The sequence below is a fragment of the Pangasianodon hypophthalmus genome, chromosome 26 (genome assembly GCF_027358585.1).
Source record: "Pangasianodon hypophthalmus isolate fPanHyp1 chromosome 26, fPanHyp1.pri, whole genome shotgun sequence".
Classification (NCBI taxonomy): domain Eukaryota; kingdom Metazoa; phylum Chordata; class Actinopteri; order Siluriformes; family Pangasiidae; genus Pangasianodon; species Pangasianodon hypophthalmus.
In genome coordinates, this window is record NC_069735.1 from 18,201,654 (window position 1) to 18,228,049 (window position 26,396).

Here is a 26,396-nt window from a genome sequence, read left to right on the forward strand (position 1 = left end):
AGTGACAGTAACGTATAGCACATCGAGGAGCATCGTAACTGTTTCAGGTGTTAGTTATTCATCATAAAGTAAATAAATAATAAAGTCTTTAATCACCAGCACATTCATATAGATTTTAGTTTCATTTAACTGTTGAGTTCTGGACTGTGATTGGTCAGAAGGTGTTGATTAGTTTTCTATAACAGCAGCTCTGACAGTAGTGTGGCTGTAAGTCACAGGTTTATATTAATGTGCTCGTTGTAATATGTTATGGTTTCTATAGTAACAGCTCTTATAAGCGTGAAGAGAGAGAAGAGAGAGGCTGGTGAAGGAACGACTGTTATAACGTAAGCGAGTTTCAACTTGTTTCAAAGAACATTAAGTATAACTATAATTGGATAAAAAGTACAGTGTGTTTTTCTTTGATAAATAAAAAATGAAACGGATGGCAAATCTCTAGAGAAATAAAATACTTCAGGGTGTTTTAGGAACATTATTAACGACAGGGTGGTGATGGTTCTTCCACCTGCTAGTGGTTGGTTGTTGGGTCGTTTCCACTCCAGCTGTACAGGCTGAGCGCCGCTGGTCACTCGGCACCGGAAGCTCACCGTATCGTCCTGATTAACGGCCGCAGTGCGAGGCTCCATGGACACAACCGGCTTCTGAGCCAAAACTGAAACCATTACAGATAAACACAAATATTTTAGAGCAGGAACAGTTTAATGATGTTCTTCTCAGTTCCTGTTCTGCAGATCTCTGAACTGGGTGAGGATACACTAATGTGTTTATATACGCTGATGAGGATACACTGATGCGTTTATACGCTGATGAGGATACACTGATGCGTTTATACGCTGATGAGGATACACTGATGCGTTTATACGCTGATGAGGATACACTGATGTGTTTATACGCTGATGAGGATACACTGATGTGTTTATATACACTGACGAGGATACACTGATGTGTTTATATACGCTGATGAGGATACACTGATGTGTTTATATACGCTGATGAGGATACACTGATGTGTTTATATACGCTGATGAGGATACACTGATGTGTTTATATACGCTGATGAGGATACACTGATGTGTTTATACGCTGATGAGGATACACTAATGTGTTTATATACGCTGATGAGGATACACTAATGTGTTTATATACGCTGATGAGGATACACTGATGTGTTTATATACGCTGATGAGGATACACTGATGTGTTTATACGCTGATGAGGATACACTAATGTGTTTATATACGCTGATGAGGATACACTGATGTGTTTATATACGCTGATGAGGATACACTAATGTGTTTATATACGCTGATGAGGATACACTGATGTGTTTATATACGCTGATGAGGATACACTGATGTGTTTATACGCTGATGAGGATACACTGATGTGTTTATACGCTGATGAGGATACACTGATGTGTTTATATACGCTGATGAGGATACACTGATGTGTTTATATACACTGATGAGGATACACTGATGTGTTTATACGCTGATGAGGATACACTGATGTGTTTATATACACTGACGAGGATACACTGATGTGTTTATATACGCTGATGAGGATACACTGATGTGTTTATATACACTGATGAGGATACACTGATGTGTTTATATACGCTGATGAGGATACACTGATGTGTTTATATACGCTGATGAGGATACACTGATGTGTTTATACGCTGATGAGGATACACTGATGTGTTTATACGCTGATGAGGATACACTGATGTGTTTATACGCTGATGAGGATACACTGATGTGCTTATATACGCTGATGAGGATACACTGATGTGTTTATACGCTGATGAGGATACACTAATGTGTTTATACGCTGATGAGGATACACTAATGTGTTTATATACGCTGATGAGGATACGCTGATGTGTTTATATACGCTGATGAGGATACGCTGATGTGTTTATACGCTGATGAGGATACACTGATGTGTTTATACGCTGATGAGGATACACTGATGTGTTTATATACGCTGATGAGGATACACTGATGTGTTTATACGCTGATGAGGATACACTGATGTGTTTATACGCTGATGAGGATACACTGATGTGTTTATATACGCTGATGAGGATACACTGATGTGTTTATATACGCTGATGAAGATACACTGATGTGTTTATATACGCTGATGAAGATACACTGATGTGTTTATATACGCTGATGAGGATACACTGATGTGTTTATACGCTGATGAGGATACACTGATGTGTTTATACGCTGATGAGGATACACTGATGTGTTTATACGCTGATGAGGATACACTGATGTGTTTATATACGCTGATGAGGATACACTGATGTGTTTATATACGCTGATGGGGATACGCTGATGTGTTTATACGCTGATGAGGATACGCTGATGTGTTTATATACGCTGATGAGGATACGCTGATGTGTTTATATACGCTGATGAGGATACACTGATGTGTTTATATACACTGATGAGGATACACTGATGTGTTTATATACGCTGATGAGGATACACTGATGTGTTTATATACGCTGATGAAGATACACTGATGTGTTTATATACACTGATGAGGATACACTGATGTGTTTATAGGCTGATGAGGATACACTGATGTGTTTATACGCTGATGAGGATACACTGATGTGTTTATATACGCTGATGAAGATACACTGATGTGTTTATATACGCTGATGAGGATACACTGATGTGTTTATACGCTGATGAGGATACACTGATGTGTTTATATACGCTGATGGGGATACGCTGATGTGTTTATACGCTGATGAGGATACGCTGATGTGTTTATATACGCTGATGAGGATACACTGATGTGTTTATACGCTGATGAGGATACACTGATGTGTTTATATACGCTGATGAAGATACACTGATGTGTTTATATACGCTGATGAGGATACACTGATGTGTTTATACGCTGATGAGGATACACTGATGTGTTTATATACGCTGATGGGGATACGCTGATGTGTTTATACGCTGATGAGGATACGCTGATGTGTTTATATACGCTGATGAGGATACACTGATGTGTTTATACGCTGATGAGGATACACTAATGTGTTTATATACGCTGATGAGGATACACTGATGTGTTTATATACGCTGATGAGGATACACTGATGTGTTTATACGCTGATGAGGATACACTGATGTGTTTATACGCTGATGAGGATACACTGATGTGTTTATACGCTGATGAGGATACACTGATGTGTTTATATACGCTGATGAGGATACACTGATGTGTTTATATACGCTGATGAAGATACACTGATGTGTTTATATACACTGATGAGGATACACTGATGTGTTTATAGGCTGATGAGGATACACTGATGTGTTTATACGCTGATGAGGATACACTGATGTGTTTATATACGCTGATGGGGATACGCTGATGTGTTTATACGCTGATGAGGATACACTGATGTGTTTATATACGCTGATGAGGATACACTGATGTGTTTATATACGCTGATGAGGATACACTGATGTGTTTATACGCTGATGAGGATACACTGATGTGTTTATATACGCTGATGAAGATACACTGATGTGTTTATATACGCTGATGAGGATACACTGATGTGTTTATACGCTGATGAGGATACACTGATGTGTTTATATACGCTGATGGGGATACGCTGATGTGTTTATACGCTGATGAGGATACGCTGATGTGTTTATATACGCTGATGAGGATACACTGATGTGTTTATATACGCTGATGAGGATACACTGATGTGTTTATATACACTGATGAGGATACACTGATGTGTTTATATACGCTGATGAGGATACACTGATGTGTTTATACGCTGATGAGGATACATTGATGTGTTTATATACGCTGATGAGGATACACTGATGCGTTTATATACGCTGATGAGGATACACTGATGTGTTTATACACTGATGAGGATACACTGATGTGTTTATACGCTGATGAGGATACATTGATGTGTTTATATACGCTGATGAGGATACACTGATGCGTTTATATACGCTGATGAGGATACACTGATGTGTTTATACACTGATGAGGATACACTGATGTGTTTATACGCTGATGAGGATACACTGATGTGTTTATATACGCTGATGAGGATACACTGATGTGTTTATACGCTGATGAGGATACACTGATGTGTTTATATACACTGACGAGGATACACTGATGTGTTTATATGCTGATGAGGATACACTGATGTGTTTATATACACTGACGAGGATACACTGATGTGTTTATACACTGATGAGGATACACTGATGTGTTTATACGCTGATGAGGATACACTGATGTGTTTTTATACGCTGATGAGGATACACTGATGTGTTTATATACGCTGATGAGGATACACTGATGTGTTTATACGCTGATAAGGATACAATGATGTGTTTATACGCTGATGAGGATACAATGATGTGTTTATACGCTGATGAGGATACACTGATGTGTTTATATACGCTGATGAGGATACACTGATGTGTTTATACGCTGATGAGGATACAATGATGTGTTTATACGCTGATGAGGATACACTGATGTGTTTATACGCTGATGATGATACACTGATGTGTTTATATACACTGATGAGGATACACTGATGTGTTTATATACACTGATGAGGATACGCTGATGTGTTTATATACACTGATGAGGATACACTGATGTGTTTATATACGCTGATGAGGATACACTGATGTGTTTATACACTGATGAGGATACACTGATGTGTTTATATACGCTGATGAGGATACACTGATGTGTTTATATACACTGATGAGGATACACTGATGTGTTTATATACGCTGATGAGGATACACTGATGTGTTTATACGCTGATGATGATACACTGATGTGTTTATATACACTGATGAGGATACACTGATGTGTTTATATACGCTGATGAGGATACACTGATGTGTTTATACGCTGATGCGGATACACTGATGTGTTTATACGCTGATGAGGATACACTGATGCGTTTATATACGCTGATGAGGATACACTGATGCGTTTATATACGCTGATGAGGATACACTGATGTGTTTATATACGCTGATGAGGATACACTGATGTGTTTATACACTGATGAGGATACACTGATGTGTTTATATACGCTGATGAGGATACACTGATGTGTTTATATACGCTGATGAGGATACATTGATGTGTTTATACGCTGATGAGGATACACTGATGTGTTTATATACGCTGATGAGGATACACTGATGTGTTTATATACGCTGATGAGGATACACTGATGTGTTTATACGCTGATGAGGATACACTGATGTGTTTATACGCTGATGAGGATACGCTGATGTGTTTATATACGCTGATGAGGATACACTGATGTGTTTATACGCTGATGAGGATACACTGATGTGTTTATATACGCTGATGAGGATACACTGATGTGTTTATATACGCTGATGAGGATACACTGATGTGTTTATACGCTGATGAGGATACAATGATGTGTTTATACGCTGATGAGGATACGCTGATGTGTTTATACGCTGATGAGGATACACTGATGTGTTTATATACGCTGATGAGGATACACTGATGTGTTTATATACGCTGATGAGGATACACTGATGTGTTTATACGCTGATGAGGATACACTGATGTGTTTATATACGCTGATGAGGATACACTGATGTGTTTATATACGCTGATGAGGATACACTGATGTGTTTATATACGCTGATGAGGATACATTGATGTGTTTATATACGCTGATGAGGATACAGTGATGTGTTTATATACGCTGATGAGGATACACTGATGTGTTTATATACGCTGATGAGGATACACTGATGTGTTTATACGCTGATGAGGATACACTGATGTGTTTATATACGCTGATGAGGATACACTGATGTGTTTATATACGCTGATGAGGATACACTGATGTGTTTATATACGCTGATGAGGATACACTGATGTGTTTATATACGCTGATGAGGATACATTGATGTGTTTATATACGCTGATGAGGATACATTGATGTGTTTATATATGCTGATGAGGATACACTGATGTGTTTATATACGCTGATGAGGATACACTGATGTGTTTATATACGCTGATGAGGATACACTGATGTGTTTATACGCTGATGAGGATACACTGATGTGTTTATACACTGATGTCAATAACATTTTTCTAGAAATGAGGTAATATCTGCCTGGCAAGTCACACACACAACACTAGGAACTGAAATGATCAGACTACTGTCGAGGTCATCAAAAAAACACAGTCAGCTTTTTTAGGGATGGAAATTTTCCAAAAGGACAGGAAGGAGAAATAAGAATCATCACGTAGAGCCTGTAAAACAGGGAATTACCCCAGCTCTCTTCATGGAAAATGAACACTGATCACAGAGAACACTGATCACAGAGAACACTGATCATAGAGTTCAAGGCTTGCTGTTTTTGAGAATGCCACCTGTATTCACCTGGCTGATGCTTTTATCTTACTACATTTATGTTTACAGGATTTAGCAGCTGCGCTTTGTGTGTTTTTCTGCTCCAGCACAATCATGAAGGTTTTTAAAAAGCTGATTAGTTGAATGATTTATTTATTTATTTTTTTAAATTGCACTTCTTCTGTGATGTGGTTCTCTAAGGTCGGTCACAAACGCTCACTACAGCAGCTTTTCTTGGCTTTGTTCCAAATAGCCAGCTAATTAAAAAGCTCTAAGTTAGCTGAAAGAGTAAAAACAAGCAGAGAAGAACAGCCTGAGGATAACCTGTCTAGGCCGACTAGTTAGGCTCCCTTCATCTGTAAGAACCAGAGATCCTCTACCCTGTAAGTAGCACTAATTAGGTTCCCTAGATCAGACAAAGCACAGAGACAGATATCCACTCCAGCAGGTTACTCACTATATATGAGATGTTTATAGGGCCTACACTTCACTAATGAGGATCTCTAGATCAGATATCATATTGAGATGTTTACACGTGCCCTGAATTTATTACACAGCCCTCATTATTATTATTTTAAACGACAGCAGACCCAATTTTATTCCATTTTATCTCATAATATTTCTTAATTAGCAAAATCGACTGCCATCATTTTAATATCTGCATGGGTACAGGTTTAAATACCAAGGACTTTACATAGAGAGCCATCTAATAAATAAATAAATAAATAAATAAATAAATAAATAAGAAGTTCTGCATACTAATTCAAGACTTAAAAAAGAGGAAAACATCCTTCCTACCTTCCTTTAAAAATTGTACATACATATATTTTTATGTAAATACATTTTTAAAAATTACATAAGTCATTTTACAAAAAATAATATACTGCATATGTATCTTTAAAGATAAATAAATACACAAAATATAATTCTGAAAATCCTGCAAAGACACTTATATATCCTTTTAAAATTAAACAAATCTTACATACAGGTACTTTTTACAAAAAAAAAAATCCTTTTTTTAAAAAAAAAAATATATATATATAGATACCTTTAAAAAAGATCCTACATAGAGATCCTTCTTTGCTTTAAATAAATAAATAAGTAAAACCTACACACATTCTTAAAGTATATAAATTCATTAATTAATAAAAAACAATCCTCCATATGAATCCTAGTTTTTAAAAATAGCTTTAAAAAAAAAAAAAGCCCACATACAGATGATTTATAAAGATGCTACATTATGTTCAGATCCTTTACAGTTTAAAATTCTTTATTAACTAGAAACAAAACCAGATTTAAAAAAAACTTAATATATATGTTAAAAAATATGTTACAGTTCATCTTTTCATCATTTACATTATCATTTTTTATCAACTTGTCAGAATGTGATTACACTAATTTACCAACTCAACAAAATACAAGATGATAATTTTCTTATAATTACTTGTTTAATCCTAATTGTAGGAATTTCAGTTCAGAACACTGAATGTGAAGTTGTTTATTTATTTTCTTATTATCTATAACTTGGAAGAAGATTATTGTATTGAACAATATTTACTAGTTTGAGAGACTGCGAGTGTGAAATTAACCCTTTACTCATTTATTTTTTATTAGATTCAATATTCAGACCCCAAAAGGCATCTTTCCTTAAGATAAAACAGAATCTAAATTTAAAAATCACTTATAAAACATACAATGTATATTGTGCAATAAATAAATACATAAATAAAATAAAAATAAAGAGCATGTATCTTGTCTTTACCTGTTAGAAGAAGACTGGAAAAGATCAGTGTAGCCTTGATGACCTCCATGATGAAAAAACAGCTCTCTCTCTCTCGCTCTGTCTCTTCTTCTGTCTGTGTATCTGTTTGTTCACTCTCAATCCCCCTCCCTCCATCATTTCATCACATCTCACCCCATCCACCCCCAACACACACTCAACACACACACAACACACACTTTACACAACATGTGCTGTTTGATCTCAACATCACAGTGCTGTAAAAAGGTAAAAATGTGCTGAATACACTGCAGAAGTGTGTGTGTGTGTGTGTGTGTGTGTGTGTGTGTGAGTGTGTGTGTGTGTTGGGCACAAAACAAACAGGAGTTGATTTTCATCTGAAAGGGACCATGTTTCTCTGCTGTGACCATGCCGTGTGCCGTGTGCCGTGTGCCGGTGTTTGACCTCTAATCTTGTCTCGTGTTTAATCAGCACAAAGGTTCTCCATTTGCAAACAGAAGAAGAGTCCACAGTTTCAGCATACAGTAGGTACGTGCATGTGAGCATTCAGTGTGTCTGTGCATTAAACTTTATCCCACAGCACTGCTGAGTTCTGGACTGTGATTGGTCAGAAGGTGTTGATTAATTTTCTATAACAGCAGCTCTGACAGTAGCGCAGCTGCAAATCACAGCTTTATAGTAATGCCCTCATTCTGATACGTTATCGTTTCTATAGTAACAGCTCATTCACAGGGACGTGTACAGCAAACACTCCACATAAAGGATTCAAAAATTGTTGATATGGTGAAGTTTTCTGTAAGGAGATGTTTATGTAACATTTATGGAAGGAGTCTCCAGTGTCAGCTCTTTGTAACAGTCAGAGGTAAAGCTGTAACTTCGACATCTTCAGGACAGAGGAGTTTACGCTTCTTTGCGGTTTCTCAGTAACATGACAAGCTGCATTATTTTTTTTTGTCTTATTAACTAGAAGAGAGAGAATAAAGAGAGGTTAGTGAGGGAACGACTGTTTATAGCTGCTGTAATGTAAGTGACAACAGGAACTGACTCATTTCACTGAACATTCCACAACACTAAATACAACAATAAACCTATACGTTGTTCTTTAATAAATAAAGAAATTACATTTTTTAAAGAGGAATACGAAAAATTTTGGGATGAGAGCACCGCATGCTAGCCACTAGTCCACCAGGGAAACTAAAAAAATACCAACTTCAGGGTCTCACACACACACACACACACACACACTTATTATTTGCATACCACATAAGAATGCAGTAATGGAGTCAGTACCAAACATCAGTTGTTAAGAAACAAGAGGAAGCTTACACACTGTGGTTTAAGAGAAATCCACAGAGGATTTGACTTAGGTTTAAATAAAGTTCAAAATTTATATAAACTGACATCATTATCCAACAGAAACATTAATGAGGCAGTAAAATAACAACAGTTAGGAAGAAGCATTGGGAAGGCACAGACTTAATTTTATTGTATCTGTACAGTAACTATACAGCTATTCTATTCTATAGGAAACTATAGTACACTATTCTAATCATTTCTATCTAATCTGTTCTAATCCATTCTACTTCATTCCTTTCTTTCCTTTAGAGTTCAATAGAATAGAAACAGTAAATGTTGTGAATGGCATTAACAGGGATGATATTAGATTTTGAACTCTTTTTACTCTAGTAACAGGGCCACTCTGTATAAAAGTGGAGGTACCATGCATCCACAGATAGGGGGCGCCTTTTTACTGTAGAACTTTTGCACTAACTGGAAGGATATAGCACCAGATATATGTCATCAGCCTTTATTCATTCTCTCTCTCTCTCTCTCTCTCTATCTGATTGCCCTGAGAAAGAGATCTCACACATCTCTGGTTTGACGCTCGTGATGAGACCATATAAAGAGAATGGCTCACGTCTGTCATCAGTGTAAAATCAAATCAATCAGTGCTTCCCAGCAGCATCACAAGTGTGTTTGCCTTTTTTTTCCCAAGCAATTTGCAAAACTTTCTCTTTTAACATAGCGAAATAGCTTCTTTCAGCTTTGTAGGATGGAGGAACCTCTGCAAGCTATAAAGCTGACTGAACCCCATCACGAAGTGCAACCACGGATGGATGAACCTGCAGATTGTACATATGCATGAAGACAAACTCAAATGCGCTGCGTGGCCATTCACCTCCAGAGGAATCACCACCGACCAAGGGCACAAGGACAAGTCTTCCAAAGGCTGCAACGGCGCTCAGCTGGAGTGCACACAAACTTCAAAATCTCGAGGCACAATTCTCTCACTTCCAACGAACTGAGTAACTTAAAGTAAGCCATACATCTTGGTAGCAAAAGTAAAAATTGCTTGCTGTTGTTGCATATACTTAAACTGTTCTGCTTTTAAAAAAGGGAATCATGTGCACGACCTCGAACATCCCTTCTCTGTTCTCACGCTGTGCTTACTAACATGCTCAGGCAGTCAGAAATCTCAGTTAATATCAGGAAAAACAAGATCCAATTTCCATGACATTAACGTCATTAACATTACTGCACTCTGAAACTTATTTTGTCATCAGAAATATTTTTAATAGGTTCGGTCGCTGGCCATCCACCACGTGAGGAGTCGTTGAAATCTCCACCAAATTTCTCTCGCTATTGGTCTCTTGTTCCACATACTAGGACTTGTGGCCACGTATCTCACATGGTTATTCATTTTCATAAACTCAGTGTGAACATGTACATGCTCTAGAGCACAGAATGTGTCCTCACACACACACACACACACACACACAGCTCATCTTTGTCTGTTTCTATTTAGAATTAGTTTTTTTTTTAGTTAAATTGTTGATTGGTATTTTTTTTCCCTCACTGTATTTCAATAAATCTCATCTTATTGAACATTTTATTGCCGTGTTGCGGTTATTGCTGTACTTTGAGGCATTCGCCATAAACAAAATCAATTTGAATCTGTGTGCTAGTTTTGTAATAAATAAATAAATAAATAAATAATATGTGATTCTTGCTGAATTCTTTCAGTCGTAACGTTTCATAATGTAACATATGAGTGTAACATATAAGTAACAATCTAATTGCTAATAACTAATCTGAAAATTACACCAGGCAGGGGTGAATACACAGAACAAACTGGGATGAACACTGAGGGATAATTCATAATATCCAAAGAAACAATGGGAACAAAGAAGCAAAAAAAAAAGAGCACTAATACTAAAGACGAAAAAAGAACAAAGAGAAGAAGAGTCACAGATCAACACCTGTTACGCGGTGTGATATTTTACCCAGAGAACCACCATGATGACGTGTGTGAGGTGCCTGGAATGTGGATTAACCAGATGTGGCATTTCTGGTGACGTGAACGCTGAAGCCCCCTGACGTTTCAGTCTTAACGTCATAGATGGTGGATAAAGAGTGTGTGTGTGATACTGATACACTGATAAAATTGGAAACTATGTAAGTATGCTTAGGTTTGAGAAAGTGTGTGTGTGTGTGTGTGTGTGTGTCGTATTAACTCTCAATAGATAAAATTGTTTTTTGGAAGTCTTCTCCTGCTGAAGGTTTGAAGAGCAATCCCAAAGGAGGTAACACTTCCTTCTTAGATTTTGACACGTTCTCTCGATAAGTTTCTTGTTTAATTCTTAATGAAATAGTAATTAATGAAGCTGTTGTTTCTGTACTAAACTGCCAATTCTCCATGCTATTGGTGTCTGATGCCCATCAGATAATATTTTAAAGATTCCATAAAAATCCATTACTAGTTCTTTTAGCTAATTTACCCAAGCTTTATGTATTTAACGAACTTTCAAGAAATTAGTATGAGTAGAAGTGCATATGAGAAAACCTATATGATGTAGAAATGGTAATGTCTGATACAGAAACATTTACTTATGAATTTTATAAATTATGTGGAAACATGAAAATGATATTTGGGTTGTGAATTTTCTTTTATTTGTCAAAAAAGCACACCATCGATTTGATGAGTTATTTTGGCTTGAGGCTACAGTAAAGTGGTTTTCTCTCAGACAGACATTTTGCACACTACTGATGACATTAGCAAGGTTAAGCTAAAACATGAACACTGTCACGGTAGCTGGGTGTGAATTTGTCAGGTGAAAGAAAATTAAAGAGGCTATTACAAACAGATTGGGAGAAATCAGTGGCAATTCTCCATTCTTAATCTGTACAAAGTAACACCTCTTCTTTTCATTCATTTCCCTAATTTATTATACACAGTTGAGGTCAAAAGTTTACATCCCCCTTTCAGAATCTGCTAAATGTTTATTATTTTACCAAAATGAGAGGATCATACAAAATGCATGTTATTGTTTATTTAGTGCTGACCTGAATAAGATATTTCACATAAAAGATGTTTACATTATCGTCCACAAGAGAAAATAATAGTTGAATTTATAAAAATGACTCCGTTCAAAAGTTTACATCCCCTTGATTCTTAATACTGTGTTGTTACCTGAATGATCCACAGCTGTGTTTTTTTGTTTACTGATAGTTGTTCATGAGTCTCTTGTTTGTCCTGAACAGTTAAACTGCCTGCTGTTCTTCAGAAAAATCCTTCAGCTCCCACAAATTCTTTGGTTTCCCAGCATTTTTGTGTATTTGATCCCTTTCCAACAATGACTGTATGATTTTGAGATCCATCTTTTCACACTGAGGACGACTGAGGGACTCATATGCAACTATTACAGAAGGTTCAAACGCTCAGTGATGCTCCAGAAGGAAAAACCATGCATTAAGAGCCGGGGGGCGAAAACTTTTGAACAGAATGGAGATGTGTACATTTTTCTTATTTTGCCTAAATATCGTATTTTTTCATTTAGTACTGCCCTTCAGAGGCCACAGAAGATAGTTACATGTTTCCCAGAAGACAAAATAAGTTAAATTTACCCTGATCTTCAAATTCAAAAAGTTTTCACCCCCCAGCTCTTAATGCATGTTTTTTCCTTCTGGAGCTTCAGTGAGCGTTTCAACTATTATTTTCTCTTGTGGACTTTATGTAAACATCTTTTATGTGCAATATCTTATCCAGGTCAGCACTAAATAAACAATAACATGCATTTTGTATGATCCTCTCATTTTGGTAAAATAATAAACATTTTGCAGATTCTGAAAGGGGGATGTAAACTTTTGACCTCAACTGTATCTTTTTACCTCTTGTCCAATATCGTTTATTTTTTCTATTAGCTGTTCTATCTATTTAACTCTTATAATCCTGGCACAACAGAAAAGCATTTGCTTCTGTTTAACATTGGCCTAGTTTTCGACAACAATTCAGGACAACCACCTCTCCTGAACGTTAGAGTTTTCAAGCATGTGATTTAAAACACTGTGCTAGTTAAAGAGTATAATAGAGCAGCAGCACAGAACAAAGGTGGAAGATTTAAAAACAGCAATGCTTTCTGGAAACTTGCTTTAAAGTGTTGCAACCAGTCTATGAGTGTCATCTCCCAGATACATGACAGCCAAGAATAGTAACTAGCCACATTTTAGGCAAATGGTGTTCAAGCCTACCAACACTGCATTATTTTTCTTTATGTCCAGTAATGTAAGATGGAGACACTGCTAAAAGCTTTGGATGATCTCACAGAAAAAGAGCTGCACAGATTTCAGTGGTTTCTAACTACAGACAATGTATTGGAGGGTTTCCCACCCATCCCAAGGAGCAAGCTGGAAAATGCTAATCGACATGACACTGTGACCAAGATGATGGACAGTTATGGTCATTTTGGAGCTGAGAAGGTCACACTGACCATCCTGAAGAAGTTGAACCACAACCATCTGGCTGAGATGCTGGGAAGCAAACTTGGTAATGGTAAAATTTAAAAAAAGCAATAACACCATGTGCCCACATCTCAGTGAATGACTATGAAACATTTAGTGTTTTAGTTCTGTTCTTCATCATTAAAATTTGAGAATTTGTACTTAATGTCATTTACAAAATATAAATAAGTAAGAGTTAATTACTTATTTCTTAACCAAGCCACTGTTTTCAATTTCCCAGCTCAAGGAAGACTTGAAAAAGAAACAGTTACTGTTCCAGCAGCATTGTCCTCTCTTCATCCACCCTTTCAGACTATTAACATCTCGTCTACTTCCATCTCAGGTAAACTGAGTGCACCGTTATTTCGGTACCCTCTTAGAGTCCCATTACATTGTTCCTGCATCAGTAGTGTTTACCAATCCCAAGTCTCTACTTTGTCAGTTCATATTTTAGTCTGTTTTCCAGCTTCATCACACTTATTTTAACCTCATGAAGTTCAAAAAGGAGCATTCTGAACAAGACTGGGAACAATTACATCATTACAAATATAGTTAGATGCGAGCAGTGATTAAGGGGCCAAGGACTGTCTGGCCAAACCACTTAGCAGTGGAGGAAGGCCAGAAGCGACTGGGAACATCAGCACTTGCTCCCAAGGACATATACTAAATTAAAAGTCAGTACATCAAGTTGTTCATGAGTTATTGCCTCACTTCCTTTTTTTCGGTAGCACTCCCAAGTTGTAAATGAACTTAAATCTTATTTGTTAAGTTTAAGTCATGTTTCTAAACACAAATGACATGTTTGGTGTCAATTTGTAAGTGTTGCTGAGATACACCCCTAATTGTGTTTATGGATGAAACAAATCAAAAATCAAAGTTTTTTTTATTGGTCTCCCGATGCTGTGATCCAAATTTTGTGATAATTGTACAAATTTTATAGGAGAAGAAGCAACAAAACTGCTTTGTTAAATTTCGAAATTAACATCCTGTTCAGCTAATCACAAATTCTTAGGGGCATCTCTTAGGACAATGTCCTTTAGTCACTTACAAAGTTTGGCCTGAAAATTTTACACTGTTGTTGAGATATGACTTCACTTCCTGTTAGGGGACTTTGCTGTCAAACTGTTTGTGCTTTATGGATAAACCGTACATGATATTAAAAAAACTGAGAAACAAATTTGTTTGGGTTGGTCTCCCAGTGCTCACTTAAAATTTTGTGGTTATTGGACTAAATTTGTAGGAGAAGAAGAAAAATACATTTTTGTTAAAACTCAAAATGGCCAACTTCCTGCTTGACAAACCAAAAATTGCATTGATTTGATGTTTAGCGGTTCAAAAGTTATGAGCAGTTTTACAATTTTTTGAATTATAGCACCACCTAAGGGTAAATTTAGACAACAACTGTTTTCAGTAGCCCTGCCAATTTGCAAGTTAAGTCAAACCTTGTTTCTTAACTTTAGGTCCTGTTGCTAAATACGTGTGAGATGTCTGATATCAACACACAAAAGCATTGTTGATACATTTCACATCCTCTTTGGTGACTTAGCCATCAAATTAATTTGCACGTTATGGATTAAACATCACACGTAAAAACTGCTGGTTTTTTCAGACTGATCTCATGATGCTTTGATCCAAATTTTGTGATGATTGCACAAACGTTACAGGAGAAGAAGCAAATATTTTTAGTATTAGGTTTTTACTAAATTTCAAAGAGTCTGACTTCCTGTTTGGCAAATCACAAATTAGTTAAGTCAATTACACTAGGTACCTTCAAAGGAATCAAGAGAAACAAGAACCTTGATTTCATGTTAAGCTGTTCAAAAGTTATGAGCAGTTTAACAAATTTTTTGAATTACAGTGCCACCTAGAAGTGAATTCTCATCACAAAAACCTGCCATTTTAACAGGGGAGTGTAGACTTTTTATATCCACTGTAGGTGTGATTGTCTTCTATCAGTGCCAAATTTCATAAAGAGCGTAAGAAGCATTCTGTAGGCTTCCATTGTGGAAATATAATAATAATAATAATAATAATAATAATAATAATAACAACAACAACAAGAAAATGCACAATTCCAATAAAGTGCCTACACACCACTGGTGCTTGACTCTGTAATAGTAATAAGAGAACATGCAATTCCAACAGGGTGCCTATGCATCTTCTGTGCTTCTGTCCTATTACTCATAAGAGGAAAACTGTGCTGATGCACCTTTGGTGCTTGGCCCCTTAATTATATGTAGGACAAACACCTCATATATGAAGTTTCCTTGTCAGGGGTGTACATAACAGAATCCCTTAAAACTAAGAAAAAAACTATCCCTCACACGTTTGCTGCCAGACCTTGTTTAAGTCAATATCATTCAGGGCATTAAAAAATAACAATCCCATTGGGACAAAATTAATACTTATTCTTCCATGGGGTTGGTTAGCAGATGCTTTTATCCAAAAGGACTTACAAATGAGGAAATACAAGCAAAGCGATATATCAAGCAGACAACAATACAAGTATTGCTACCATACAAGATGCTTGCGGGGACAAGTTAGGGGTTAGTTAAGTGTTCATGGAAGAGGTGGGTCTTTAGCCGTTTTTTTTAAAATGGTGATGGATTCTGCTGTCCGGATTGAGGTTGGAAGTTCATTCCACCACTGAGGGACAAATCAAATTCCTATTACACAATATCAAGATATCTATCTGAGAGTACACTTAGTGTTATTGTCACGATTATGACTAGTCTGACAGCATCTAAAATAAAAATATTGATAAAGTGGTCACTGATAACACAGTTACAACTTCTTTCAAAAACAGAGTGTCAAGTCTCGGGCAACCAGTTGAAGGATGAACTGGTCCAAAAATCTGAACGCATACTGGATGGAGATTCAGAGACTGGTCACAAAAAGTACCTGAACGATATCTATACAGATCTCTACATAGTGGAGAATGAGACAGGAGGAGTTATTGAGGAGCATGAGGTGAGGCAGATTGAGGCATTGTCCAACATACCTGCCGGGGAGGAAATTCCAATCAAGTGCAATGACATTTTCAAACTGCAGGCTAATACGAACCGACGTAACAGAAAAGTGTTAACAATGGGGATCGCAGGAATCGGTAAAACCTTCTCAATCACCAAATTTATACTTGACTGGGCTGAGGGAAAGGAGAACCAAGACATCGAGTTTATTTTTCCTCTCCCTTTCCGTGAGCTGAACATGAAGAAAGATGAACAATTCAGCCTGATGGAACTGCTTTATGAATTTGTCTTACATTCTAATGAGCTCAAGTCGCTTCCTTTGGGTGATGGAAAAGTCATGTTCATTTTTGACGGGCTCGACGAGTGCCGCTTCAGTTTGAACTTTGATGACACTGAGAGACTAAAGGACATTTACAAAAAAACATCACTGAGCTCAATAATCACAAACCTCATCAAAAGAAACCTGCTTCCCTCTGCTCTCATATGGATAACCTCCCGACCTGCTGCAGCTCATCTCATACCTCGAGACTACATTGACCAGGTGACAGAAGTGCGAGGATTTAACAATGAGCAACGGAAAGAATACTTCTACAAACATTGTCAAAAGGAATTAGCTGCAAAAATAGTCACACACATCATGAAATCAAGGAGCCTCTACATCATGTGTCAAATTCCAATCTTCTGCTGGATCTCTGCTTCTGTGCTTAAGACTCTGCTTGAAAATGAGGAGGATACCCCCACAACTCTAACTGGGATGTACACAAAATTTGTTCTTCAGCAGTCTTACAACATGAAAAAGAAATACTGCAAAAAAACCTCAAAGCTTTTCAATTCTGAAAAAGTGATCCTGCAGCTTGGAAAATTGGCTCTGCATAACCTTGAGAGAGGTGACCTGATATTCTATGAGGAAGATCTTAAGAAATGTGGGATTGATATCAGTTTTGGTTTGGTGTACTCAGGTGTGTGCACTCAGATCTTCAGTCAGAACCAAAGTGCCTCTGGTAGAAAGACCTTTAGCTTTGTCCATCTGAGCATTCAGGAGTTCTTCGCAGCTTTGTACGTCCTTCACTCACACTGCAAAGGCATAAAAAGTAATGCACTTCAGCCAAGAACCTTGACAAACATCATTAAGTGGGTAAACAAGACAACTGCTGACCTTCAACAGTATGCTCTTTCTAAAGCCTTAACGAGTGAGAATGGCCACATGGACCTTTTTGTACGTTTCCTTTTCGGCCTTTCTGTGGAAACCAACCAGCACGACCTGAGGGAACTCCTGCCCAAACTGAAGACAGAGGTGAAACCAAAGGACAGGAGGCAGATAGTTTATTTCATCCAGGATAACCTAAACAGCAATATCTCAATAGCTGCAAGCCTCAATCTCCTAGAATGTTTAAGAGAAATGAAAGATGACTCCCTTCTGTCTGAGAAATTCAACAAATATTCACCTTTACATTCAGTGAGTTTCACAGGAGTTCAGTGGTCACTTTTGGTGTACAATTTGCTGAATTCAGAGGAAATTCAAGAGAAATTTGACCTCAAGCAACATGCACAATCATCTAAGGGACTTAGAAGACTGCTGCCAGTGGTAAAAATTACCAAACAAGCTCAGTAAGTATTCATTGTTTTGTTTGACTGCCAAAACCATATTTTATCGTATTTCCTTAGCTGCTAATTAGACCAAGTATTCCCTCACCCCAAGCATTTCCACATGCAGCATTGGGATGCTGGTTCCCTTTGTTACTGAATTGTTATAGGTTTTCTAGCAAGTTTTGTGAACAAAAAAGGCTCCATCCTTCCTGCAAATATAATTTGCATAGGTAATTTTGTCATACCACCATCAGCAAGGAAAGGTCTACATTTAAGACAACTCATATGAACTGTATCCTTCTCAGCATCTGTTGATTTGATAATTTGAAAACGAAAACTGTTCCTTAGGAGGACTAAATTCAGACAGACCAAGAACAATATCAGAATTAAACAAGAAGTTAAATTACAATAATGGCTCTGCAGAAACCACAGGGTTGGACTTCCTGTAGGAACTGCTACATGTATCATTTTGGTAAAAGTGGAGAATTAGAGGAAGAGAGAATGGAGTTGAAATAGGCCCTTTAAACTGATGTTTAAAGAAGTGTCATTCAGGCAATGAAGGAGAGTAAACAAATGTAAACTAATGAGCTTCAAATTATAATCTCAAGTAACTTGGATAAAAGAGTCCCACAAGCAAGTAACACACAAGTTCCCCACAAGTTCGTGCTGTTATTAAGTCAAAGCACAGAGTATTTTCACATGTAGGAAGTTTAACAACAGAAAACTACATAAAACATTTAATGTTTATTATAATACTTTTCACTCAAACACATTTTAATGTCATTTTAAGAATAATCCTCACATGCCCTGTAATTGGAGTTAAAATGTGGGATGGTGAGTTTGAATACTTGAAGTAGCTGGTGATGATACGAACTAAGTTTTTTTTTTGGTCCTATAACAATGTCTATTATCAAGGCTGGATAACTGCAACCTAAAGAAAAAAGCCTGCAAAGATTTGGCATCAGTCTTCAGTGCTGATTCACCCTTGCGAGAGCTGGACCTGTGTGAGAATGATATACAGGATACAGGAATGGAGCTGCTCTCTGTTGGACTGAGAAGCATGCACTGTAAACTGGAGATACTGAGGTTAGCATCCACCAAATTTCATATTACCAGATGTTTGCATGCTTGTGTAAATCTTATGTAAAGCTGATGATACAACTAATTACAAACCAGCATCACTATCAGACAAGTCACCTAGCAAATATTTACTCATATCACAATGATAGCTAGGTCTTCAGTTACTTGCATGTCTTGTTGCTAACTTGTCCTCCATCCTTGTTTCACAACCCAGGATGTGTTACTGTAAGCTCACAGAAAAAAGCGGAGAAGTCTTGGCATCAGTTTTCACTTCAGCATCTTCACGCCTGAGAGAGCTGGACGTCAGCAACAACAACCTGCAGGACTCAGGAGTGAAATTTATCTCTATCGGATTGGAAAATCCACACTGTAAACTGGAAATACTGAGGTTTGCAGCCTTTACATGACCAACAGAGCATGTAATTACATGACCTACCTGCAATTAGTTCCCATTTACTGTTTTACATACAATTTCTCATTGGTGCCACAAATAAATCACTGGACAGGCCACGTCCACAAGTGACAACAGTACCAGTTGATACACACCCACAAGGGCCAAACTACAAGTGATATGAGTGACTTGTCATTTGCTAGTGTGAATGTAGGGTAAAAGGTCATATGCAGAACCCTAGAATAGTGTTTCTGTATCTGAAAGGGGTTAAGTAGAACAACTTATCAATTATAATATATCAATATATAGCAATATATCAATTATAGGAAGACCTTCACAGGAACCTTTTTTGTTTATTTAGTAACTTTAAAACTGACATTTAAAATTAAGACAAGAAAAGCAAAATGTACTTATCATTACATTTCTCTTGGTCTCGATTTTTCAAGACTTTCTGGCTGTTTAGTCACAAAGGAAGGCTGTTCTTATTTGGCTTCATCTCTAAGATCAAACTCCTCGTCACGCCTCATATATCTTGATCTGAGCTACAATCATCCAGGAGATACAGGAGAGGAGATGTTCTATGATCTACTGCATAATCCACACTGGAAACTGGAGACAGTCAAGTAACCTACTGTGCACCTCTACATTCACAAAGCCTAAGACTTATTATCCATAACTACATGGAAAATGGCACGAAATGATTAATCTAATATTAGATTATAGGAGTGAGTGGAAGTGAGGAACCAATCAGTTCTTATGAGTTCAGGAGATGTGGAATTAGTCCCTCATCAATGTAAACTGTACCAATCACTCTCCATCACTGTTTTCTTTGCCTTTTTTCCATTTTAGAATGGCTCATGGAGGGGAAATCAGAATGAAACCAGGGCGACTAAAATGTACGTTAAAACAGAGGCACTTAAATATGTATTCCCTTTTAAAAATATGCTGCCAAACATCCATGGTTTAGAATGAATACATTATAAAAAAGTATCATAAAGCATTTTTCTGTGATAATTAATGAAATCAGCTCCTCAAATTTCTTCTCTCTGCAGATGCCTGTGATCTCACACTGGATCCAAACACAGCAAACCGAAAGCTCCAGCTGTATAATAATTATAAATGTGTGAAACCAATATGGACTCATAACCTCACATTGAGGAAGTATCATCATCCAGACAGATTTGATGACTGGCCACAAGTCCTATGTAAACAGCCTCTGTCTGGACGCTGTTATTGGGAGGCGACTTGCAGTGGTGGGACTGCTATCATTGCAGTGTCATATAAACGAATCAAAAGAAAGGAATTAAATTCATGTTTTGGAAAGAATGACGTGTCCTGGTGTCTGATCTGCACTCCTGAAGGTTATAGCGTCGTTCACAATAATCGTACCACACACATTCCCAAACCCGTCAACATGGGGTCTGAAACACTGGGCATGTACCTGGACTCAGAGGCTGGAACACTGTCTTTCTACACCTACATCAGTAATACACGAATGCTTCTGCACCGGCTCCACGTCAAATTCACTGAACCCCTTTACGCAGGGTTTGCATGTGATGTACATATTCCTCCAGTCATACACCAACCAGCCAACTACATTAAAATCAATGACAGGTTTACTGAATAACACGGATTATATTGTTACAGGGAAATATTAGGCAGCAAGTGAACACTAAGTTGAGCAAGCATAAGCATGGGATTAGTGGACCACTAATCAGTGGAAGAAGGTGGCCTGGTCTGATGAATCACATTTTCTTTTACATCACTTGGACGGCCAGGTGTGTGTGTTTCGCTTACCTGGGGAAGAGATGGCACCAGGATGCACTATGGGAAGAAAGGAAGCCGACAGAGACAGTGTGATGCTCTGGGCAATGTTCTGCTGGGAAACCTTCTGTCCTGGCCTTCATGTGGATGTTACTTTGACACATACCACCTACCTAAACATTGCTGCAGACCAGGTACACACCTTCGTGGCAAATGTATTCCCTAATGGCAGTGGCCTCTTTCAGCAGGATGATGCTCCCTGACACACTGCAAAAATTGTTCAGGAATGGTTTGAGGAACATGTCAAAGAGTTCAAGGAGTTGACTTGGCCTCCAAATTCCCCAGATCTCAATCTGATCGAGCATCTGTGGGACGTGCTGGACAAACAAGTCTGATCCATGGAGGCTCCACCTCACTACTTACAGGACTTAAAGGATCTGCTGCTAACGTCTTGGTTCCAGATACCACACACACCTTCAGAAACCGTGTGGAGTCCATGCCTTAATGGGTCAGAGCTGTTTCCGCAGCACAAGGGGGACCTACGCAATATTCGGCATCTGGTTTTAATGTTATGACTGATCGATGTATAATACAACTATTAGGGTAATAGTTAATTAGGTCGCTCCGGCAACGTGTAGTGACTGCTGTTGTTGTTACCTGTCCAATGACTCTTTAAGAAAAAACAGTAGTAGAAAAAACAACCAGCTTGCAGCCTACTATATGATTTATACACAGAACTATTTTTAAAATGTATGTAAATTTGTTTTACACGGTACCTGTTAGACTTTGTACTAGATTTGTTGGCTTCTTAGCAAAGTGTGCTAACTGTATTAGCGACATCCACTCACCAGCGGAAGGTAAGAATTAAAGTTGAGTGAAGATTTGTATTTGTATGACTTCATCATATCATACCGCACTTGCAGAGAATTGAGAGACTCACTAGTGTGAATATATGATTATATGCATGTTTTTTCATTCAGTAGATTAAGTATTTCTCTATGTTGTATGGTTCATATGAGATTTCTCCCTGGTGATCTGCTTTACACAATTTGCCAGACATCAGCAGGAAGACTCGGTCACTTTGAGTAGTTAGCCATTTTCAACTCATTCGTGAAATTGCCATTGTATTATGGGTTTTGAGGATTTTCCACCATGTAGGTCTAGTATCAATGGTACTAGATATCTGATATGATGCTATTTTGAGACATTCGAGTGGATAACTCATGTGCAGATTATATGATAAATCAAGGTTCACCAAGAAGAATCTGGACTCGGATGAGTAACAGTCCAACTAACGCTCCTGGTTTTCCTCACAATTAATTCAGAGTAGTCTAACCTAATTTTAGCTTTTGCAGGGAATTAACATCATGTAAAATAGAGCATTTATTAACCTATTTAATTTAGAAGTGACAGAACTCAACAGTAAGTGGACACAGATAGCTGTGGGGAAAGTGTGTAAACACAGCTAACACTAGCTAGCAAAAAAAAAAAACTAACTAATTAACTCATAAATGTAACGACGCCATTACGCAAATACACGTGACAACGCTGGATACTGAACTTTTTAACATGACAAAATCATCTTCTTACTGACATCCTGTTAATAAAGTGGATTTAATCTAAAAAAACAAACTATCTTTTGTGGTGATTTTCACATTACTAACCTGCAAACGAAGCGGACGCGCGCGCGCCTAATAACGGTCACTTTTTAAATTGTAGGCTCGCGCCGCCCTCTACTGTTCCGGAATGAGTATAACGACTCGGATCACCAGCAAGAGTCGACTCTTTCGGCTCCCAATCGGTTCATTGCCATTTTTTTTTTCTAAACCGAAAAAACTTCGCAAAAGTTTACTTGTGGTTACTGCTCTTCTTATTATTGAATATGCTATTCTAATAGCCTGAACAAAAGAGCATCGTTTTGAATTATATTTTATACAATATTTTAAAATAATAATAACTGAACGACTCATATATGCGAATCGGTTCTCAGTGTTCACCTAAAAGAACCGACTCATTTGTGAACGACCCCTAGCTACTGTATATACAGTATTCCATATTAGCTTACAGTATATTTAGGCTACTTTTAACCACTTTGGGGTTCTTTATGTACCTAACTTCAACCATGTTCGGCAGAAATATTTTGAGAACCTACAGAAAATGCTTTTCTTTTGATCTTCAACAAATTTCAATATCTGATTAAAAATACCATACACCAAATACCAGTAGTGGTTTAAAATATCTAGTTATTATTATTATTTTTTTTTTTTAGAAGTGTCTCTATTTGATATTTTCTATGTTTCTTTATGTTCCTGCACACTCTCTACATGACTATAAAAGGATGGGTCATGATAATAAGTTGATTTATTTAATATTGGCTTAGTGGCATTGGCTTAATAATGGTGGCTTAGTGGTTAGCACTGTTGCCTTGCAGCTCCAGGGTTGGGGGTTTGGATCCTGCTCCTGCCCTGTGTGTGTGTGTGTGTGTGTGTGTGTGTGTGTGTGTGTGTGTGTGTGGAGTTTGCATGTTCTTCCCGTGCTTCAGGGGTTTCCTCCAGGTTCTCTGGTTTTCTCCCCAGTCCAAAGACATGCATTGTAGCGTAATGTTAATATAAAATAGAGACACTTCTTTAAAAAAAAAAACTAGATATTTTAAACCAGTATTGGTATTTGGTATATGATATTTTAACCAGATATTGAATTTTGTTGGAGACCAAACAAAATGCTTCGGGGGTTTCCTCCGGGTACTCTGGTTTCCTCCCCAGTCCAAAGACATGCGTTGTGTCCTTGTGTCCCAAGTCCCCTGGGATAGGCTTCAGGCTCCCCGTGAAGGATAAGTGACACAGAAGATGGATGGATGGACGGATAGTTAATGTAACAGTGAAAGTCAGTGCAGTTCTTAACATCACCATCAGAGGGCTCTGCTGTCACCTCTGTGTTGTAGTAGGTGTAACCACAGGCACGTCATGAGCCTTCAACAACCAATGCACTGATATTTCATTATTAGTTATCAATGAAACTCATCTGATTAAAGTTTTAGTCTGTTTACTCACACAGGAAGTTCTTACTGGCTGAAATTTGATCTTCAGTGTAAAACATCAGACATCTTTTGTTTTTATTGACCACTGATATGATATTCGGACTTAAAAGTAGGTTTAAAGCAACATTGTGTAGGTCTAAGTAATGTATTTCCTACACCACACACACACACACACACACACACACAGGACATTAGTTGTAGTGTGTTTGTGTTGCTTTTCCACTGAACCGTATACAATTGTAGGTAAATATTCTTGTTTTTGCCTACAACCTTAACCTTAACGTCAGCAAACAAAAACAGTCAAATCATTTGGGTCTTTAAGTTTTTCCTATGCAAATTGGCAAAATGTGTGTTGTGTTGCAAAACAATCAACTAAATGTCAACACACAATCAGAATTTTTAAGTGTGGACAAGAGGAGCAGAAAAAAATTATATAGAAAATATTAAAATATACCATGCTTTCTAATATAAGCTTTTAAAATGAGCGAAAATGACAACCATCTTGGATAATATCTGTTCAGAAGAGTAAAAACGGATCTCCTATAGTCCCTCATTTTTCTGCTCTAGCTTTGCTTTGGAGTATCTTTGGAGTATTTTCGAACTGTTTTTACTCGATTGTCGCCAGTTTACTAATGCAAAGACTGACGCTGATGGACTCTTTATGAAGGAGGTCAGAAATGCAGAAAACTGTTGGGGAAAATCGTGGAATATTCACAGTCATTATGAAATCTGTCCCAGAATACTTCTCATTCTGTCTGGGAGTAAGCACCTTCCTTCCTGTAGCGTGAGTTACATCAGTTGATTCATTGTGTATTTATATTGAAAGACGTTGTGTTATAATCAGGGCTGTTTCTAGCTATGAGTTTTATAAACAGCAGCTTATGGCATGAGCCTCCATACAGGATATTTATATTTATAGTAATAAATCTTACAAAGAGCCCAGGAATAACCTGCAGTCATTATAACTGTAGGTTGTAATTAATCATTGTGGATATAGTAGAAGTAAGGTGAAGCACACAAAGTTTACAGAGAAACAGGATGTTTTGTGCAAGAAATCTGCTTCTGAGGCTGTAGAAACCTGTAGATGGTCAAAATGGCTGACCGTGTAATAGCTGTTATCAAAATGTGACATTTATTCCACAGAGTTTTGCCGACTTCTCTGTTTGATAGACATGGCATTAGAGATGTTATTACTCAGTTTGAGTTGCTAGTGGTTGTTGTTATTGCAGCAATGAAGTCAGGAAACATAAAGAAGAAGAAATCATTTGGAATTTCTACTGGCTTAACCCCCTACAGCCTCAGAAGCACTTTGCCTACACAGCTGATGAAGGACCTTGTGTTTTCTACTTTACTGAATTTTATATAGAAATAAATAAAATATTTTGGCGATAAGGTAAGGGACGGTGAGCTGAGGGTGTTACTATGGGTCAGGCTGCCATATGATTGGGGTTGGGGACGAGTAAGATGTCATTTAAGGTCTCCAAAGGTTCAGAAAAAGCCCTGGTTTAATAAAACTATAGAATAATACAGAATACTGAATAGCGTTCTTAGAAAAAACAGTCAATGCAATTCTCCGCATAGACACATAATGTCTCTGG

At 37.5% G+C, this 26,396-nt stretch overlaps 2 protein-coding genes across 3 annotated transcripts in view; one reads left to right on the forward strand and one right to left on the reverse strand.

The window, feature by feature from the left end:
- The window catches only part of LOC113526629 (basement membrane-specific heparan sulfate proteoglycan core protein), a 17,198-nt gene extending 8,826 nt beyond the window's left edge, over window positions 1–8,372 (reverse strand). Inside the window, exons 1-2 of one of the 2 annotated variants that reach the window (XM_034300117.2) lie at window positions 8,214–8,372; window positions 506–652 (exon numbers count right to left, since the gene is read on the reverse strand). In XM_034300117.2, the coding sequence (XP_034156008.2) occupies window positions 506–652; window positions 8,214–8,262 (196 nt within the window). In that variant the 5' untranslated portion in view covers window positions 8,263–8,372. The remainder of the gene's footprint in view (window positions 1–505; window positions 653–8,213) is intronic. The other variant, XM_034300118.2, reaches the window with a different exon arrangement.
- Window positions 8,373–11,688: 3,316 nt separating this feature from the next.
- LOC113526628 (protein NLRC3-like) lies at window positions 11,689–23,433 on the forward strand. Its single transcript, XM_053229906.1, has 7 exons — window positions 11,689–11,776; window positions 13,752–14,016; window positions 14,212–14,441; window positions 16,755–18,547; window positions 19,442–19,612; window positions 19,821–20,893; window positions 21,050–23,433. Exons 2-6 carry the CDS (start codon window positions 13,761–13,763, stop codon window positions 20,011–20,013), a joined length of 2,643 nt encoding a protein of 880 aa, XP_053085881.1. The 5' UTR covers window positions 11,689–11,776; window positions 13,752–13,760; the 3' UTR covers window positions 20,014–20,893; window positions 21,050–23,433.
- The last annotated feature ends 2,963 nt before the right edge of the window (window positions 23,434–26,396 follow it).